General features: G+C 36.2%; 1 protein-coding gene across 7 annotated transcripts in view; it reads right to left on the bottom strand.

The window, feature by feature from the left end:
* ANKRD6 (ankyrin repeat domain 6) overlaps window positions 1-22,550 on the bottom strand; it is a 261,561-nt gene that overhangs the window by 171,666 nt on the left and 67,345 nt on the right. For 6 of the 7 annotated variants that reach the window (XM_074187153.1, XM_074187152.1, XM_074187155.1 and 3 more), the window contains one exon: window positions 12,174-12,261. Coding sequence is in view for 2 of the 7 variants with exons in the window: in XM_074187157.1 (XP_074043258.1) it covers window positions 12,174-12,185 (12 nt within the window). In the remaining 5 variants the exon portion in view is untranslated. Of the gene's footprint in view, window positions 1-12,137; window positions 12,262-22,550 lie in introns of all 7 variants that reach the window. The other variant, XM_074187154.1, reaches the window with a different exon arrangement.

Genomic DNA, 22,550 nt, shown 5'->3' with positions numbered 1-22,550 from the left:
GTATAAATTTTTCTCTCTATGTTGGATCAGTGAATGGTTATGATTAAGGTCTGAAAATCCTTCCATTTGCTGATACATCACAAAGGAAAAAAAATATATTCATTTTATGGTCCACACCCATTACTTGGACCTCCAACTAAACCCACTCCCACCACAGAGTTGAGAAAATTTACTGAAGTGGGTCCAAAGTGCTTCATCTTTGTCCAAAGGTCAACTCCCTGCTACTTCATTAGCCAAGAGTTAGGGAAAGAAGTCTTCTATGGAATGTGCTTAATGTGAAAAGTACCAACCACTCTTGAGATCCAGAAAAATACAGTCATTAATTAGTCTTGGCTTGTGCACATGACTTGTCTTGAGTTATGCTTCTCTCAACATATACCTTTAATAATTGTTGAGATAAGGTATCTATATGCTCCCTGTCAGATTTAAAAATTGCACCTCACTGTGATTTTCTTTTCTATGTACCTTTTCAGTGACAACTATGATTGAGTGATTACAAAAAAATAAATGCCTACATGCCAAATAGAGCAAAATTTTCTGATGATGCATTATTGCTTTTTAAGAAAATATTCTTTGCTATAAGATTTTCTAGGAGGGGTAAAAGGAAGCAACAAGGGGAAATCTAGGTTATGTAAAAACTAAAGTTATCCCATCCAAATTTCATTTTTCAAAACAATATTGAATTGTCTCTTACTGAGTACATACTGTGCCCTTAAGCAGCTGCCTACTTATCTAACCTTCAGATAAAAGCTACTCATCATATTTTCAGAATAAAAGACTTCTATTGGAATAACTTCATATTAAATTATAATAATTCATTTTAGATGGTTAATAAAACTAAGAATTCTTTTAATTAAGGAAATGAACTCTAAAACTCTCTGAGTAATAAATAGAAATGTGGACTGAGTTTTATCTTTCAGTGATTTTGACAACAGTATGTTGTTTTAGAGATATGAAGAACAAACAGAATGTAAGTGATGATAAAAATAACTATTTAAAAATTGTACTATATTTTATAAAAGATAACATGGGGAAATGCTGATGGTCCATTTTGGTGTTTCATCTCTAAATCTTGTTTATAACACAAATGTCGGCATGTCTGCCACCTGCCAATACAGATATATTTTGAAAGGGAGGATCCCAGATGAGCAACAAAAAAAATGTTGTTTTCTGACAGTACAGAAGGTGCAAAGATGGCTGTGCATTGCCTATATTTCCTTTCTATAACAATTCAATCCATTACTACATTCAGGGGATAAATGCACAATCATAATGAAATTGTACTTGTGCTATTTATTGCAGGTCACCATGCAAGGGATGACAATAGGAACAGGTAGGTGGTGAGGGGCAGCTAGGTGGCGCAGTGGATAGAGCACCAGCCCTGGAGTCAGGAATACCTAAATTGAAATCTGGCCTCAGACACTTCATAATTACCTAACTGTGTGGCCTTGGGCAAGCCACTTAACCCCATTTGCCTTGGGGGAAAAAACCCTAAAAATACCCCCCAAAACAAAGGGATGACAATCAAATCAAGTAGAGACAGATCAATAGGCAGCAGAGATCAAACTAGATGGAATTCAACTTGGTGTTTTAACAAATCAAACCAAAGGAGAAGGAAAGCATAGCTACCACTTGTATAGCCCTTTACAATTCACAAAGTACTTTCTTAACAGCAATCTGTGAGGTATGTAATGCAAGCATTCCCATCTCCATTTTCCAAATGGGGAAAATGAGATTCGGAGAAGTTAAGAGATTTTCCACAAGGTTCATAAGTGGTATTGCCAAGACTGAAATCCAGGGTTCTAGTTCCAAGGTAAGAGTTCTTCCCTAGAGAAAATGCATTGAATTTAATTCAAATAAATTCAATTTAACATGTATTAAATATCTACCACAGTGCAAGTCACTGAGAATTTGATGAACTAAAAGGACATTCTAGGATCACAGAGCAATAACATTTATTTGGGAAGTAGGGGGAAGCTCATGGAAACAACGTCATAATAAATGCCACAATAGCTATATTTCGAGTGATCATAGGATCAGAGAATAATAGCTTTTGAGTTTAAAGTGTCCTTAGAGATCACTTAGTCCAATCCCTTCATTATACAGATGAGGAAACTGAAGCCTAGAAAGAATGGTTGACTTGCCCGAGGACACACATGGAGAGGATAGATTAAGATATGAATCCAGTACTGGGACTCCCATGTCAGTACTTCATTTTCATTGTAACATGTTGCCTCCTAGTGATGAGGTAATGGAAAGAAGCCAAGTTGTTTTCTTTGCTCTTTTGTGTGCATATGTGGTTTTATTGAGCATTTCCAGGCTGTGGTTTCAGTGATTTAATTTTTCAGTTAAGTAAAAGGGTGTGAAGCATTCCATTCTGGTATGCTTAGGTTCTGTTTCCAGTTAGGCTCTTTCATGAATGGGTAAAGCCCTATATTATTTCACCAATATACCAATGTTCAATGAATTATCTTTTCACGTAGATTAAGTGCTTTCAGAAAACAATGAGATAACTACGTATCTTCTGCATATTATTGATACTTTAGGCAGTTAGGTAGTACAGTAGGTAGAGCACTAACTCAGGAAGACCTGAGTTCAAATCCAGCCTCAGACACTTGATACTAACTGTATGACTTAACCCTAATTTCCTTGCATTCAGGGCCATCCCTAGTCATCCTAATTTATATCTGTCCATGGCCCCAGATGGCTCTTGGAGGAGAAAGTGAAGTGAGTGACTTAGCACAACCTTTCCTTACTCAAATCTAATTCATGTGTTTGTCATGAATTGGCATCACCTCCCTGATGTCATGGATCACTTGAGTTTAGGAGTTTTGAGTTAAGGTGAGTTAAAGCTGAATAGGTATTCACATTGTCTGGAACCAATATAGGGGTACCCCTGGAAATAGTGAACCATCAGGTGATTTAAGGAGAGATGAACCAGCCTAGGTCAAAAACAGACCTAGTCAATGCTTCCTTCCATGGTGACTAGAAGTAGGGTTGAGCTCATGATTACTTTCAAAGTAAATGAGGTAGGGAAGTACAGTTTCAAAAATGAAAAAAAAACTTGTAACAATAATAAATAGGGCTAGTGATTAGAAATTTCCATTAGGAATTAGAACGTTAAGAGATAGAGACCTAGCAAATAATCTAGAATGACATCTCATTTTTTATGGAAGAAGAAACTGTAGACAAATGATTAAGTGGCTTGTCAAAGGAAACACAGTTTAGTTACTAGAAGAGCTAAGACTAAGAATCTGTTTTTCTGACTCCTAGTCCAGTTCTATTTCCACCAAACCATCCTGCCCCTTAAGAAGTATCATTTTCAGAAATAATACTCTTCTATTATTCTATATAGCTTCAAAAGGCAAACTAAGATCACAGAATTCATGCTAGAAAGAATCTTAAATATTACCCAATCCAACTTCCTTCTCACAGGGGTGGGAAAGAATATGGATCTAGGGACAACAGAGATCTATTGCATTGTTGCTTTGTTGTTCTTCAGTTGTGTCTGACTCTCTGTGATCTCATTTGAGGTTTTCTTTTCTTTTTTTCTTTTTTTTTTTTTTGCAAGGCAATGGTGCTAAATGCCTTGACTAAATTACAGGTAGGTAATTATTGAGTGTGTGAGGTCTGATTTGAACTCAGGTCCCCTTTACTCCAGGGTCAGTGTTCTATCCACTACACTACCTAGCTGCCCCTATTTGAAGTTTTCTTGGAAAAGATACCGGAGTATTTCCTTCTGCAGATCATTTTACAGATAATAATGATAAGCCTCACTTTCTCCTCCAGAGCCACTCAGGTCCAGTATTCAGATATGAATCAGGATCACTGGAAATGACCCTAGAAGGAAGGCAATCTAGGTTAAGTGGCTTGCCCAAGGTCACACAGCTATTAAGAGTCAAGTGTCTGAGACTGAATTCACACTTCTGTCCTCCTGACTCCAAGGCCAGTGTTCTATCCACTGTACCACCTAGCTGCCTCCTATGCTTATAAAATTAGAGGTTTAGGTAAAGATTTTGTAGTTACTCTGTTACTCTATTCAGGTAATTCCAGATCTATATATCCAGTCTTAGTTTCTCCTATCCTCCTATCCCACATCACCAACTTCCAATCCTGTCTTTCTAGTCATCAAGATTTTTAAGTTGACTCTTTATTCTCCCTCTCCCTTCACCCAGATCCAATTAGTTACCAAGTCCTGTCAATTCTCTCTTCACAACATATTTCAAATCTCTCTATTCATACAAGTATCTACTTGAACTTGGAATTTCATTTTTTTTTAGGTTTTTTTGCAAGGCAGATGGGGTTAAGTGGCTTGCCCAAGGCCACACAGCTAGGTAATTATTAAGTGTTTGAGGCTGGATTTGAACTCAAGTACTTCTGACTCCAGGGCCGGTGCTCTATCCACTTCACCACCTAGCTGCCCTCAGGGTTTCATTATTGCCCAGACTATGCCAAAGATTCTTAACTGATCTTCCTGCCTCAAGTCTCTCCCCTTCCTAATCCATCTTTCACACAGATTACAAATAGATAGTCCTAGAGTATAGATATGTCCATCCCACTCCTCCTCCTCCTCCTCCAAACAAGAAGTTCTACTGGTCTCCTATTATATCTAAGATAAAATACAAAATCTTGTTTGACTTAAAGTCCTTCACAATTTATCCAGTCTACCTTTCCAGGTCTACTGCATATTATTTCCCTTCATGCACTCTTTGTTCTGGTCAAACTAGCCAGCTTGCTATTCCCCAGAAAGGTTCATCTCAAACCAGAATGCCATTGCCCTAGTGGTTTCCATGCCTAGAATATATTTCTTATTCCTTACCTCCATTTCTTAGCATCACAGCTTCCCTCAACAATTCATGAGCTAAACAAAATTCTTTTGATTCTCTCAGTTGTTGGTGCCTTTCTTCATATTACTTTCTTTTGAATTTGCATTTACAGTCCACTAACTTATCTTTGTACCTATGTTTCCATGTATAAGCCAGACAGTAGGTGAAGTACTTTGCCTCACTTCACCCTCACAACAACCCAGGGAGCTTTTATGACCCCTACCCTTTATGCCAAGAAAACATAATCTTCTTGAGGTAAGGGACCATTTCTTTTTTGGTTTTGTATCTCCCTGGCGAAGTACCAGATACACAGTAGATGCTTAAAATAAATACTTAATGAATGAATGAAAAAGTTAAACTTACCCCTTCTATGTTAAAAGAATGTTTAAAATTAGAGCTAGAGTTATCAAGGGCACCATTAGGGAATCTGTCTCTTTCTTTAAAAACTTTTGTGTTTGTTTTTTTTAAATATTATTCCTTTTAGAATGTAATAGAAGAAAACTATTTTTGGTGTGCTTTTGTTCCTTTAAAACATGGGACTAATCAGTAATTAGTTTCAATAAATTTCCTAAAATAAATGTTTCTTAAATAGTGTTTACTTATGAAGTCACAGAAATACCCATTTAATGGTGTACATGAGGCACAATAGGTGCTCTGTTATTATTCGTTCTTCCAAAGACATGCTTCTGGATTCCTGATAGGGAATTAGGGGTTCCCAGAGGCCAAGAGGCAAGGTTCTGGCTTGGAATTCTATAGAATATTTCAAAAGGATTTACTTCTAAAGAGGTTTACTTCTAATTAAGCTTAAGAAATTCAAAGAAAGATACTGACCAGTTCCATGCTCTATCTGCAAAGAAGGGATTTTTCTTTGTCATGCAAATGTGGACCAGAGTCTTATTGGTTTAAGATTCAAGTTACATATAATATGACAGAAAGGAATTTCTGCTGAGGGGAAAAAAATGCTTTCAGTTGGTTTTTTTGTTTTTGTTTTTGAATACAGGGTAAAAATAAAAATAATTGCATAGAAATATTCTCAAGCTGGGGTTAAGGCATGGAAATAAGGCTGAATATGTGAAACAGAGTCAAATACTGATAAAAATCATCCATATAATAGAGAAAAAAGGAAGGAAGAAAATTAGCACTTTATTAAGTGCCTACTAACTGTCAGATTCTGTGCTAAGCACTTTACAAGTATTCTCATTTGATCCTCACTAGAACCTGATGAGGTAAATGCTATGATTACCCAGGATTATACAGTGGTCAGTGTCTAAAGTCACATTTGAATTTGAGTCTTTCTGACTCCAAATCTATTCTCTAATGAGACTCTAGTATTCTTCTAGCGTGTTCTCTTGTCAGGGTCTTGTCTTGTTCTGCTTTGTTTTGTTTTTAAGACTAGACCTGTAATTACAACAGTGTAGCATTGGCATCTTCTCAGCAATTTACAGTCCTAGGGCACTGAGAGGTTAAGAGCTCTGCCCAGAGTCATAAAGCTGATTCATGTTACAGGCAGGATTTGAACCCAAGCCAGCTAGCTAGCTCTTTATCTTATCCAGGAAAAATGTATGCCTATAAAATTTCCTCAGAACCTTGGGATAAATGAAAAGTCTCACCATAATTTTTTTTTTTTTATTGAAGATTGTTGCTCTTTCTACTGAGAAGAGGGACTAAGATAAAGTGTGACACAATTTACCCCTGGGATAAATAGCACAATAGATAGAACACTGGCCCTGGAGTCAGTAGTACCTGGCCTCAGACACTGTGACCCTGAACAAATCATATCATCAATAATAATGAAAATTTACCCCTGACTTTACTGAAGGCATTCCAACATCAGTTATTCCTCATACAAAACCACTGCTTTTGACCAAATCAGCCTTGAATACAGCTGCACATAAATCCATGGCCTTAAAGAAGGTAAATCGACCTTAATGAGTCAGCCTATTGCAAGAATTTTAGTAAAAACTTTAATTATTGCCTACATTAGTGTTACCACACCTCTCTTTTTTTTTGGATGTGCTACCAATATGCTGTCATACAGCTAAACACAGGAAATATACCTAACAAAACTGTGCAGTCAGGTAGATTCTTCTGAACACACAGTCCCAATTCGATAAAGTTATCTAACTACACAATGCGCTGTCAGAAGCTTTATTACCCAAAGCAGAAATAAAACCTTTGGCCCAGAGATGCATTCAAGAACAAGGATTCCTTCTCTGCTATACCTTAAGGTCACTCCTACCCTTCCTTTTTATTTTAGCTTCCTGGTTTTGTGGTCTCTCTTGGGATGTTCTCTTGTGTCTTATGGTGAAAGCCAGGAATGCAAGGAGCCTAGGAAAGCACTTCCCATTCATCCCCAGATCCAATCCCTGAAACATAGCCCTTTTTTCAACTCAGCCTAAATACCACCCACCTGTAATAATCACTACTTCAATGAGACCACTACCACCACCAAAAACAGAAGCTGTCAATTATATAGCATTTTAAAGTTTGTAAAAGTTTTTTATAGACATCATCTACTGAACTAGACAACCACTGAGATTCCTTACAACTCTAAAATTCTGTGATCTCATTCATCCTCAAACAACCAGGAGGAAGGAACCTACAAAAGAGATATTTTTATCTTTCATATATAGCTGATGAGGAAATTGAGGTTCAGACTGAACAAGTGAGGGATATATCTATGGTCACTGAGCTCATTAAGTTTCAAACCCAGATCTTCAGTCTTACTCTAGTGCTCTTTCCATCTTTAAAGAGGTTTTTATGTGAGACAACAAATACCACTGCCACTTGTTTCTCAGCTTCCATTAACTTCGTCCCATTGCCAAGAAGATCTAAGCTTCCCCAGACCCCCAAGCCTGCATGCCCAGGCCAACTCTTTCAAAGGAGCTTTGTTTTCAGAGGATCTGCTAACTGACTTATCATTGTCAAGTCACTGCTCACATTACCTGAACTATGACTTCTTTAGTTCTGGTTCTGCTTCTTCCTATTATTCAGCAGTACTCATGAGCCAGAGAATACTTGGAGCATGATACTTCTTTTAAATTTTGTCTAAGAAAATTTTACTTTGAAAGATAAATTTCCTACAGAAAACAAAAAGTGAAATACATTTGTAAATCCCAACATATGATTTTATGATCGTTAGTCAGTGTCTTTGATTAATGCAGGTAATTGAAAGTTGACTACGACTGTAATGCTGGCCTACACATTTCAACGACTGCTAGAGTTTAGCTGCATAAGCAAAATCTGTTACGAAGGTTAGCATTTTGGGATGTGAACTCCCACAAAGACTTTTCTCTTAAATCAGCATAACTTATCTAGCTTCGCTTAAGGAAGAAAAACAGAGTTCTGTACCAGTAGACCATGATTTTTCCATACAGTCTTCCTACATGGAGCCAAGTTTCATATTCTTGCTATCATCATACTTAGACTGAATTATCATTATCCAGTAGGTTTTTTTATCTTCAGCCCTAATGTTTCTGGTGTCAGAAGCTAAAGCAGAGATGTTTCTGGAACAGAAGTGAACATTTCTTTATTAGAATTTATTTATTAAAGACTACTGTTTTGGGAGTGGGTAGGTGAAATCTTTCATGAACCACATAAAGTAAAAAGTTATTTAATTTGGGAATCTGAAAACTGACTTGTGAGGGACAATATAAAAAGCTCTCCATTGCTCTACTTTTAAAATGAATAGTAGAGTGACCAAATTATGGTATATGAATTTAACATAGTATTTTCAAACCATAAGAAATGAAAAAAGAGAGGAATTCAGAGAAACATAGGAAAATATGTATGAACTAATGTGGATCTTGGTGAGCAGAAACAGAAATACAATTTATTTTGTCCCTATAACTCGAAAGAAAAATAATATTTAAAGACTTAAGAAGTCTGTTTAAGCAAAAGCCAACTATGACTTGATAAGATTAAAGATGAAATATAGTAACCACTTCCTGACAGAGAGGTAATAGTTGAAAGATGAAGAATAAGACATATATTTTCTAACATGGTCATTGTGTGGATTTGTTTTGCATGACTGTGCTTAATTTTCATATGAGGGAAGTTTTTGCTTTATAAATTCAAGAGAAATTTTTTTAGGGAAAGGGAGGATTATAAATGATGATGTCAAAAAAAGACAAGAAAGAAAAGAAGGTCATGAAGAATTTCAAGAAACACAGGAGAACAGGAGGAGATTTGAAGGGAGATACAGACAAGCAGAACAGCTTTAAAATTATCATGCTGAATTTATCATTTAAAAGAATGAGTTGCTCATAATCGAGATTCACAGTTTCATGTAAATCCTCTTCAGAAAGACATAGTTGTGTTAACTGATGTTTGTCAACCTCAAAATAAAAAAATACAAATTAAAAAACATCAAGATAAAAATTAAATAAATACATTGAATTATTAAAAAACACACAGAGTTAAGGATGAATCACAAAGGAAATGCTTATCTGCTAATCTGGCCCCTCCAGTTAGAGAGCCTAGACACAAAAAGACACCTGTAGGGAAGAGCAAGAAGTTATCTGTAGAGAAAAAGGGAAAGGTTGATACTAGTAAAGATAGGAATAACCTTACAGAAAATGGAGATGTCAAAATAGAACAGGCAAAGAAAGTTGAAGCTAGCGATGATGCTAAGTGAATGAGGTGCATTATTTTTATAATTGTATACTTCTGCTAACAATAGTTTATCAGGTTTAACAGTAATGAAGAATTTGTTATTTATTTTTAGCACACAGAATAGTTTGTTGAATGAGGGGGAAAAGGAAAGAAAGGAAGGAAGGAAGGAAGGAAGGAAGGAAGGAAGGAAGGAAGGAAGTTAGAAGAAAGAAAGGAAGAGAGTCACATGAAGTTATTTGTATGAATGTAATATGTAGAAATACTATAAATGGAGACAGAGATGTACAGATTAAAATAATGTAGGAGGAGCTAGGTGGCATTGCTAACACGGCATCAGCCCTGGAGTCAGGAGGATCTGAGTTCAAATCTGACTTCATATATTTAATAATTGTGTGACCTTGGGCAAGTCACTTAACTTCATTGCCTTGCAAAAATTTTTTAATGGTGTAGCCATATGATGGTGGGGGAAAGAGAAGCAGCTATACACAGAAATAAAATTTAAATGATAAATATTACATGCTATACATTGGATATAGAAAGAAAAATGATGTCACATTTTCAAATTTCAGTCTTTCAGAATATACTCCTTCATACTTTATAACCCTAGTTATTATTAGGAGTTTCAGCCAGGCATAGTGGCCCATGATTTTAATTCTGGTACTAGGGAGGCTGAGGCTAATGGATCTCTTGAGTTTACGAATTCTGAGCTACATGGATAAAATGATATAATGAATATCAAAGTGCTTTGGAATGTACAAAGTAATAATTCCCTGTGGAAAAATTTGATCTGAATCAAATATGCAAACCAACTGAGAAGTCAATTTTAATTGCATTACAGGGGAAGTCTGTATTCATAAATGTTTGTCTTCTAACATCCATCACGAGTGAAACAGCAATCAACTTTATCTATAGCTGACCAAGTCCCTAGATCTAAAGCCAGAACAATTAGCAATAATGACAAACCAATAGCATTATTATATTCACTATCGGTGGCTTCAGACAAACAGATCTGAGAATTTTGGCATTCTTCCTATATCTATAGAATGGATCTCTATTGAAGTTTCACCTCTTCACTTAAGATACTTCTATTTATTTTTTATTCTTCAAAATCAAGCTACCACTCACTTTAAGCTACTAGGAGTCCATGTTCCATACAAAACTGTCACAGAAAATCATTTTTAAAAACATTTATAAAGCATTTCAAGTTTTGTAAAATACTTTACATATATTTATATATATGTAAATAATTAAATATTTAATTATTTATGTATTTTGTACTCTCCACAATCCTTTGAAGGAGATGCTACTATTATCCCTACCACCATCCTACCTTACCCTGAGACAAAATGATCTTTGAGAGAATGAATTAAGTGTCTTAGACAATTCACTATGTGATTCTTTGAGACTTGACAGGGCCCTGGTTCATTAAAATTCTAAACAAAGAGAATGAAGAAATTGAAGTTGAAAGTTATTAGCCAACAAATCCCCCAGCTAAGTGTCTGAAGCAGTTTTTGAACATTTTCTTGCCTCCAACATTCTATCCACAGTACTACTAAACTATCTCATTAAAAGTAAAAATTTACATGTCTTAGCAAAAATAAATTATAAAAATTTTAGGTCTTTTTTTTTTTGCCTCGAGACTAACAATATTATTTGTCTTCACAACTTTGGACAACTCCTCCCAAAGCATAGACAGATGACACAAGTAAGAGAACAAATCAAACAAGTCAACACTGCAGACCTGGAAGGCAGATGTGGGATCGAGTTTCATATCTGATACATTCTGCCTTAGAGACTCTGATCAAGTCCCTTTATTACTTATTGCCCCAAGTGAACTCTGTCCATAAGCTGTGAAGAAGTTCCTACTAGAAACTCACTCCACTAATGAAAGCTTAGGCCTGGTCCCCTACTTCCCTTCTCCTCTTTCAAAAAAAAAATAATAATGCATACTTCCTTTTTATTTGTTCCCACACAAGAATTTAATTTTGTCTCAAATAAGACTATTAAAAATTTCCTCTTGGCGATTGACTTTCCTCTCTAACAACAATAATGATGCTAATAATAGCTAATATTTAAGTAGCACCTACTAGACAATTTACTATTACCACTACTACTGGTAATAATAGAATATTAACATTTCTTTAGCTCTTACTATGTGGACACTGCACTGAAAACTTAATAATTATCTCATTTGATCCTTACAACAACCCAGAGAGGTAGGAGCTATTATTATTGTTTCCATTTTACAATTGAGGACAGTGAGGCAGACTCTGATTAAAACGTCCAGGGTCATATAACTATTAAGTATCTGAGACTGGATTTGAACCCAGATCTTCCTTATTCCAGGACTCGTGCTCTATTCCCACACTGCATAACTGCATGTAGGCAGTTTTAAAAGAAATTATATTTTTTATCATGTATAATTCAGACAATACACTGCAAGTGATACACAATGTTTCTTCATTAGTACTGTGCTTCTCATTTGTTTTGTGTAATCTCCTAAGGTCTTAGAAGAATATGCTGATTTATTTAGACAGTATAATTCTCAAATAGAATTACTTTTATTTTATAAATTTAAAAAACCTGAGAGTCAGTAAACTAAGTGCTTGACAGCTAGGTGGTGAAGTGGATAGAGCAATGGGTGTATAATCAGGAAAGCTCATGTTCATGAGTTCGAATCCAGATTCAGACACTTACTGTGTGATCATAGGCAAATTATTTGATCCTGTTTACCTGTTTCTTCATGAGCTGGAGAAGGAAATGCAGACCACTTCAGTATCTTTCCCAAGAAAACGCCAAATGGGATCATGAAGAGCCAGGCCTGAAATGATTCAAAAAAAGAAAAAATCAGGGAGATTACCCAGAGAAATCACTCAGATCTGCTACAATTACTTCAAAATTCCAGATTATTTGGAGTTGCCAGGAATTCTAACATCTAAATAGACAAGATAGGTAGATATGTTGGTAAATAGAATGTTAAACAAAGGTAGTACATTTATTAAGTAAGAACTTATGAATCAGACACTGTACTAGGTGTTGAGAATGCATATTCTATCAAGAAAAACAGTGCTTTCTCACCAAAAGTTTATTTTGTAATGGGGAAAGATAACCCATAACGGGGAACTGGGAAGGATGGGGAATATACACAGACAGAGGCATAGTTTGCCAAGTGTTGTGGAGACCCAGAACTGGCAAGAGAAAATCAAAACTGGACTATCAGAAGTCAATGTGATTCCAGAGGAGGAGTCGAAGGTTCAGGCGGGGAGGAGGTGCAACCGATGTGCTGAAGTGACATAGTATGGAAATGTGATAACTGCTATCAATTAAATTAGCCCACTAAATTTGTTTAGCACTAATATAAAGTGGTACTTTTACAGTAAAGTTATTTTCCTACTTTGTATCACTATCAGGACAATGAAGTCTTAGAAAGTTTTCCCTAGAAACTGTGAAATTTTAGCATTCTGTCTGGAATTTTAATGAGCCAGGCCTTATCAAATCCCAAAGAATCACATAGTGAATTGTACAAGGCATTTGACTCACTATATCAAAGATCAGTTTGGCTCAGGGTAAGGTAGGATGGTCTGAGAAGGGGACAATCCTTCAGGGTTCCATCAAGCAATCTGTCCTACCTAGAAACAATACCAAGTTTTCCAAACAAAACTTGGATCTATCTGTGGTCCAAAACATTGGTTTAAGTGATATGTTGGTGATTCAGGCTGCTATTCAGGGAGAAGTTCACATGAGACTGAACTAGATCCATCTTTTTTTAAAACAAGATCTAGGGGTGGCTCGGTGGCGTAGTGGATAAAGCACTGGCCCTGGAGTCAGGAGTACCTGGGTTCAAATCGGGTCTCAGACACTTAATAATTATCTAGCTGTGTGGCCTTGGGCAAGCCACTTAACTCTGTCTGCCTTGCAAAAACCTAAAAAAAAACAAACAAAAAACAAGATATAGAGGCAGCTAGGTGATGCAGTACAGTCCGGAGGACTCCTTCAAATTCTACCTTAGACATTTAATATTTACTTGTGTGACAGTTGACAAGTCACTTAACTCCATTCCTTGCAAAAATACAAAATGAAAACAAAAACAAAACATGACCTATAATTTCATCTACAACTTAGAGAATAGAGGGAGATTAAATCCAATCCAATAATAATTTATTAAGCATCTATGATGTACCAAACTCTGTGTCACTAGGAATACAATCAAGAAAAAGAAAGACAGCCTCTGCCTTCAATAAACACACAATGTAACGAGGGTGGAGGTGGGGAGAAATTCTAGGAAGTGTCTCTTGCAAAGGGCATCTTGTTCTGTGGAGCTGAACCTAAGCAGGTGATCTGAGAATTCAATTTCTGCCCTCTATGAAGGAAGGAATAGGAAGGAGTTTGTTACTCCACCTTCCAATCAGAGGAAAGACGAGGCTGAGGGAGGCTTGTATTGGCAACGTAGTGGTACGTTTAGAAGTGATGAGTTTAAGTAACTTGTCCTAGGTCATACAGACATTATTTATTAGAACAAAGATTTGAATCTAGGTCTTCCTGGCTTTGAGTTGGCTCTTGGCCCCTATGCCACAGTTACCTCAGCAGATTTTGCTTCACTACTATGAGAGTAAACTGTCCCTGGGAGAACTCAAGATAACTTCAGTTCTGGCCCCATTCCTCTGGCCACAACTAGAACTGGCTCTATCTCTGACTAAATATTCAGCTCACAGCCCAGTCATCAACCATTCCCAGAAATTTGTTGCTCAGATCCAGGAAAGCATTTCCTCTCTACATGGTGATTTTTCTGAAATCCTATCTGATGGTGGAATTTGTCATAGAACACAACACACCCATGGTTCTTCCTGTGGGTCATAATCCATATAATAACAGTAGGGCAATAGTTCCATATGTAAAAGGCAAGGCAGAACAGGTTCTAACTTGACCTTCCTAATCAAGGCAGGATGTTGCTTTTTACTAGGGTATGATATAAATATATACATATATATATGATACATGAGTGTATGCATATGTATGAATATATGTGTATATAATAATTATACACACACACACACACACACACACATCCACTATAGTGGTTATAGATGGGGAGACAAGAACCATGTCTTTTATGTGTGCGTTTTCAAGAAGGCAGCAGATGTGAATAAATAAATAATTGGAAAACTAGACATAACATTTTGTTGTACTATACTTATTTGTTACAAGGAGGGTTTCTAGGAGGGAGTTGATATAAATGCAAACTTTATTTTTAAAACATCCAGTAGAGAATAAAACAAGTTCAGAAGGGGACACAATTGGGGCAATTTTGTTATTATCATGTTATATTTCATATAAGGATTAGGAGGGGACCTGTGATTTTGGTATGGTCTGCTGATGCTGATGCTGTACATTTTCAGGAATGAGGCAGCTGTGGGGTACAGTGGATAGAGCACCAGCCTTGGAGTCAGGGGGACAGGAGTTCAAACCCAGCCTCAGACACTTGATACTCACTAGCTGAGTGACCTTGAGCAAGTCACTTAACTCTGATTGTCTAGTACCCAGGACCATCTCCAATCATCCTGATTCACATCTGGCCACTGGACCCATTTGTCTCTGGAGGAGAGAGTGAGGCTGGTGACCTAGTACCACACCCCTTCCCTCGAATCTAATTGATGAGCTTATCAAGGCTTCACTTCCTTGATGTCATGATCTTCTTTGAAAATGAAGGACAAACAGTAGCAGCAGCATCTTTTCAGAAACTGAAAAGTTTTGCAGTATCACCTAGAACACAAAAGTTAAGTGACTTGCCCATCATCACATAGTAAGTTACATGGCAGAGCTGGGATCTGAACCTAGGTCTTCCTAAGTCTCTATCTACTCTGCCAAGCTACCTCTTAGAACATACACTTTAAACAACTCAAAGGGTATGCCATGCAAGTACACAGTTTCATAGAGTATCTTCCCATCGTTCACATATTGAAATGTTCATGTTTATTGATGATTAAATTAATAATAAAAATTTAAATTTAAAAGAAGGAAAGAGTTAGGAATTTCCTTTCAAGTGTAAGCTAAGTTGTTGAAAGTCATACAAGGGGAAAAATTATTTGAACTGAATTGCTATATGAAACTAAAAGGGATGAGAGATAAGTAGGGAGCTAAGCAATGAAAAGCAATGAAAAATCAGTCCTACATGTTTATATAAATGTTTAACCATTAGTAGGGACCAAAGAGTTCTAATCTCTGTATGTCTAAGAAAAAGGGTCTTTCTGCTCCCTTTTCTCACATAAAAAGTTTTTGTCTACATCTTTCACTGGCTGTCCTCCATGCCTGAAATGCTCTCTGTTCTGACCTCTGCTTCCTGGCTTCCCTTGCATTAAGTCTCTTCTAACTAACCTTTGTTTTAAAGAATGCTTTTATTTTATTTTTTATCAATTATACATGTAAAACAATTTTTAACATATATACACACATGCACACATACATATACACACAGACATCATTGCTCCAGGGAGAATTTGACAGTTTCTAAAATAAGTCAGTGACAAATTCTATTTGTGTAAATAAGGGTACCGTGATTTATGGAAGAGATACAGTAAAATATTGTTGTTATTGTTGAATCATTCATCTATGTCTGACTCTATGAGACTCTATTGATTTGTGTCCATGGGATTTTCTTGGCGAAGATACTTGGGGGGGTTTGCTATTTCTTTCCATAATGTGTTCCTATTTTATAGATGAGGCAAAAAGGGGTCAAGTATTTTGTCCAGGGTCATAATGCAAGTGTCTCAGATCTTGCTAACTCTAAATCTAATGCTTTAATCACTATGCTACCCAACTGCCCCCACAATAAAATGGCAAAAATCAATTAAGACTATATGCCAGTGTTTTGTGGATACATGCTATTTTCTCTATAATTCTTCTATGCTACACAAAACAAAGAAAGCAATAATCTTTCACTACTAATGCTAATACTAATGACTAATGTCAATCATGCCCAGACAACATCAGGAAGGCAGCAAAACAGAGAAGGATTGATCTTACAATGGGTTAAGCTGCAAAGCATTCCAAAGTCTGACTTTTAAAAACTTTTTTTTTTTTAGGATTTTCTTTGAACCACAAGAACATCAAAGATATTTCTAGACAGCAAATTTTCAGTCTCTTATTCTTGACTTCCTTATTACCACTGAACACAGTGGCATAATAATAAGAGGTGTCTTAGAATAGGTAAGAACTTGTAATTGTAAGTCTTATTTTCAATACTTAAACTCACCCAACTGGTACTCTCTGCCCCTAAAGGTAAACAAATTCCCAGAGGCAGTCAGTATAGTAGACTCTTCCATTTGGGAGAAAAAATTTGGAGGGGCTGGGAATCCACACAGATAGTCAAGAAACCTAAAGAATTTCCTCTTTACAAAAAATATATTAAAACTCAACTCCTCACTGCCAAAGTATTTCACTACTGACAAAGTGTGAAACTTTTTTTTAATACAGTTCAAAACTAAGGGAGATCTAAGTCAGAAAGTAAAATTCATTCAAGTCATATAGGAAAAGCAACTGAAGAAAGACAGATAAATAAACATTTGCTGATCTCCCAAGCCTCAATTAAAAACCAGTTAGTTCTAAACTTTGGCCCCAAACAGATAAAAGAAGGTAATCACAGCCTTTTGCAGAGGCAAGGGACCATGGGAACTTAACTCTGCTTCTAATGCCAGACTTTTGTGCCAAAATGAAGTAGGATATAAGAAAACTGGAAAGGTAGAAAGGGGCAGGTTATACAAGACTTTAAAAGCCAAACAAAGAATTTTATATTTGATTCTGAAGGCAATGGACAGTCACTAGATTTTATTTTGGTGAGGTTGGGGAAGGGTAACATGATTAGAGCCACCACTAAATGTGATTTGTCTAATTTGGCACACAACTAGTAAGTGCTTTGAACACAGGATACAGGATTCTGAAAGCAGAAGAAGCCTTGGATGCCAACTAGTCCCAACTTTTTTATTTGAATGTTAAGTGGATTTGACAAAAATCATACAAGTAACAAGTAACAAAATCAGGATTGGAACTCAGATCCTCAGAATTCAACTCCAGTGTCCTTTTCACTGTACCAGATCTGACATGAAATCTGGTAAACTCCTTGCTGAACTTTAAAGAGAACCAGTATATTCTCTTAAAAAAAGGTTGGATTTATTAGTCTAATCCCAGAATCTAGCCTTAAATCTTGAATTAAGTACCTAGCTTTCCCTTCCCTTCCAACTTTTTATATGAGATGAGGATACATATTTCTTCTGAGGATAAAATTCTTATTTTTGAGAAACGGAAATGCCATAAAAATATGGTTTTCATTCATGACTTTGTAGAAGAAATGTAATTAGAAATCAGTCTGATGGAGAGATCGAGGACTGAATTATCAAGATGACATGGAGTGATTCCCTAAAGATGTCATTCCTCCTCCTATTTCTCTAGCTTATCTTTCTTTTAACACCGTGAGAGAAGGTAGTACATACCATAAACAGGCTCAGTCATGTATCAGCCTATGTAATAAACTGCAATGAGCAGTTTTTCTCTCTATGACTTTTCACCCAGTTATAAATCATTTCTAAAGCCAGTCATTCAATACTTGTTCCAAACACTAGTTGTTTAGAACTAGAGATGCAAAGAAAGGTGAAAGTAAGTCTCTGCTTTCATGGAATTCACAATTTAATATGGGACATATAATTATGTACCAATAACTATGTACAAACTATACTAGATATAGATGATATAGTAAATGGGAGAAAATCAAAAGGGGGACACATCAATACTTTATACTATGAAATGAAAAAACAATGAATTTCTCAGAAAATAAAAAATATGACAGATTTCCTCATCTTTCCAGTCTGATGTCCTATCATTCTCATACACAAAGTTTATGCTCTACTGTCTATTCTCTGAAGATCAGTATTCCTGAATCTGAAATCCTGCTTGTGCCATTCCCTCAACCTGGATAGTCCATCTCTGCCTTTAAAAGTCCTAATTATTCTTCTAAGTCAATTTCTTTTTTTTATGTTTTTGCAAGGCAAATGGGGTTAAGTGGCTTGCCCAAGGCCACATAGCTAGGTAATTATTGTGTCTGTGGCCAGATTTGAACTCAGGTACTCCTGACTCCAGGGCCAGTGCTCTATCCACTGCACCACCTAGCCACCCCCCCAAGTCAATTTCAAAAACTGCCTCCTTAGAAACAGAGTTAGAAAGAAACTAAAAAGGCATTCTCCAGGTCTTATTTGATTTACAAATTTTTATATTATATATTATACATTTATATATATAGATAGATAGATATAGATATATATATAGATATATAAACATGCATTCACACATACACATAAAAATAATTAGATAGATGGCATCTGCTACACATGTTTAACAAGCTTCTGCTTCCAAAGCTTCCCATGACATGGGATAGTGCATTCCATTTTCAGACAGCTCTCTTAGGCATTTCTGCCTCATGCCGAGTCAATTGTGACAGAGGCTTTGTCTTGTTTAATCTCTGCATCTCCTTCAGAATTTAGCAGGCATTTCAACCAATCCTGGTTGTTGGAATCTGTCTTCCTGTAACTTCTATTTATCGGTTGTGGTTTTGTCCTCTGGAACTGCAGAGATTTAGTTTAATCTCTCTTCCTTAGGTGAAAATGGTTATCTTGTCTCCCCTCTCTCGTTTATTAGGTTATCTCTTGCTGCTTCAAACATTCATGTAACACTATTTTTCAGACCAATAATTTAGAGCTTAAAAGGACACTAATGATCACCCAATCCAGGTCCCACATTTTTCAGCTCCTATAAGCCTTTTTTTTTTGGCAGTCACATCACACTGTATTAATTCATGTTGAGTTTACAATCAACTGAAATCTCCAAGTCTTTTTTCCCCACATGAATACCTGTCTAGTCTTATCTCTCTCAACTTGACAACTTGTACCATTACCTATTTTAACCTAAACACTGAACTTTTTTTTTTATCTTTACTAAGTATTTGTTCTGGTGGATTCATTCAGTTGTTTCAACTTATTGAGATCTTTTGACATATACAATTCATTATCATTTCTACCTTCACACCTCTTATATACATCCTTTTCTCTCCACTTGTACCAGATTAGTACAAACTGCTCATCACTTCTCACCTAAACAACTGCCATATCCATTTAATTGGTTTCCAATCCAAAATCTTTTCCCACTCTTATCCATCTTCCACCTAGAAGTCAAAATCATTTTCCTACCTAAAGAGCAGGGCTAACCATGTCATGTAACCCTCACACTCCATACCCCACCCCAATTCAGTAAATTCCAAAGACTTTCTTTTATATTTGGAAGGAAAATAAGAGATTATCTAGTCTAAACCTTGGAATATATCAACTATTAATTCCTTTGATCTCTACCCTTTCTATCTTTCCAGGTTCTTACCCTTGGCTTCCCTTTACATATAATCTGGCTACACTGGCCTTTTTGTCATATTCCTTTCTCATGACTCCCTAACTTGTTTCTAAATTTTTGGAACTTTTCATTAGTTTTCCCCCATGTCTGAAATATTTCCCCATCTGTCAGCCCCCACTTCTTACTTTTATTTTTTCTGGCATCCTTCAAGATTCAGTTGAAATACTGCCTTTTGCAGGACATCTTTTCTGGTCCCTCCCCAGTTCTGCAGCAACATTGTCACACTCAAATAGAAACAGAGACCACTAAAACAGGAACAATGAATACCTTGAAACAAATTCAATTTAGTAAGCATTATTAAACCTCTATTATGTCCAAAATACTATAGGAGGAGCAGAGAATACAAATCAAAAAACAAAAACAAATTTTGTCCTCAGAGTTTATAGTTTCCTTGGATGACAAAGTAAAAGGAAATAGAATGAATACAAACAATGCTAATGAATGATTTACTTAAGCATACCAAACCCTAAATCCATTTAAGTGGTATTTGTTGCATCATTTATTAAACTCCAACCCATTTCCAGTGCCTCCCTTCTTCTCTTTTAGAGATTGCCCAGGACCATGAACACAAGAGCCTGAGGAATAGTAATGCTTCTAGCCAAGTTTCCCCAATCATTATCATCCTAGGAAATGACTCCTGGAGGAGGTTTAACCTATTAGCTGTTCCTGTAAGCACTACAACCCCAGTTACTAAAGACCTAAGACATTTGGTCTTGCCACCAAAGTTCTTGGCACTGTCAGGGAGTTCAATATCAGAAATTGATATCATTTTAATGATTGAAAGAATATTAGGGGCAGCTAGGTGGCGCAGTGGATAGAGCACCGGCACTGGAGTCAGGAGTACCTGAGTTCAAATTCAGACTCAGACACTTAATAATTACCTAGTTGTGTGATCTTGGGCAAGTCACTTAACCCCATTGCCTAAAAAAACCAGAAAAAAAGAAAAAAAGAAAGAATATTATTTTAACATCAATATTATTACTATACTATAAAGACCATGGGATTTTTTTGCCATATGTTTTGCAGCTGAAATCTTCCATATGTGTCATTTCTACTTTCAGCATGTAAGCTTCTTGAGAGCATTGACCATCTTAATTTTAAATCTATTCCCTGTACTTAGCATAGTTTCTTGAACTGCTATGCATGTAATAAATGTTTCATTCATTCAGTCATGCTCTCTTTCCTTTACACTGCAGACTATTTCTAGATATTATAATTTCCTAAGAAATATTAGAGTAGGCAAAATATTAAGATGCTATTTGTTTTAGGAATATCTAAATGTAAATACATAATGAATTCTAGAAGATAAAAATACTTCTGAAATGCAAAAAGTATACAAATTGGTGGTAACTTCAGGTATATTGACAAGCAGTGACAATTTTAAGGCAGTAGACTTTCCAGGCATTACTCAAATCATAAAAACAAAGGCAACTACCACCTTTGCTGCACACTTGTGAGTCCAAGATGGCCCTGGCAATTGCCAAGCAATTCGTTCACAGTCTGAACCTTTGAATCTTAATATTTTGGAGCTAGAATGGATCTTATATTCAATTTGATTAAACTGAAACATCTAAGACATTTAAGATCATAAGATCTGTAGGATCACTGGTCTAGATATGGAAGGGGGCCTTAGGAGTATTCCAACTCCATTACTTTAAAGATGAGGAAGATGGGGTCTGGAAAGGCTAAGTGACTTGCTTTGGTCATGGTACTATGGATTTCTCCAAAGCAAAGAGGCTCCCAAATTCCTGGGCCAACAATAGTATCTAATTCAGCCTCCCTTTTAAGCCATAAATACCCAAAACAAACCTTGGGATCATATATCCAGAGAGAGAGAGAGACTGTCATAAAGGACTGAGAAGCACTGGTTAACCACATGCTGTCCAACTCACAGATACCACAAGATACTCAGTTCTATGACACTGAGATTAAGACATCATGGAGGAGTGAAAAGATTGCTGAACTTGGAATCAAGAAAACCTAAATTCAAATCCAGCAAATGGTATTTCCTAGATGTGTGACCCATGACAACTCACTTAACCTTTCTGTGCCTGTTTCCTCATCTGCAAAATGAGAAAGCCTGACAAGATGGTCTCTAAAATCTCCTTACATTTTTAAATTCATGATGCTATAAGACCTAGTAAGCAATAAAGGCATCACATTCATTATTCTCCCACACAATCACCTTGATCATTTACTCTAATGGAGGGAAGTAGCAATACAATAATTCCCAAATCATTTCTATTTGGCTACAGTAGCAATACAATAATTCCCAAATCATTTCTATTTGGCTACAGAACACCTTCTGTGACGTATTTTATGGCATATTGATCTTTTTAATTACATCTGCTTTAGACTAATACAAAATGACTTTTTGGTCCATCATCACAAAACTGAATGTAAAAAGTTATTTACATTTCCCTCATTGGCAAATAAGCTCTTTAAAGACAAGGAATTTTTGAGGGGGACTATTTTCATCTTACTTTATATCCCTGAAATTCAGGACAGGCTTGTTGATTGACTTACTGAGGGGGATCAGAAACACATTAAATAGCTGTCAAAGTCAAACCAGTCTGCATTAAAATCTTGCTGTGAAAAATCCAAAGTTGGATAATCATGAACCATCCTTAAAATAACGTGCCAGAGGCCCATAAATACCCCCCACAC

Source organism: Macrotis lagotis, chromosome 5 (genome assembly GCF_037893015.1).
Source record: "Macrotis lagotis isolate mMagLag1 chromosome 5, bilby.v1.9.chrom.fasta, whole genome shotgun sequence".
NCBI classification, from domain to species: domain Eukaryota; kingdom Metazoa; phylum Chordata; class Mammalia; order Peramelemorphia; family Peramelidae; genus Macrotis; species Macrotis lagotis.
Note: the sequence above shows the minus strand (reverse complement) of the source record. Positions and strands in the feature narration are given on the sequence as shown.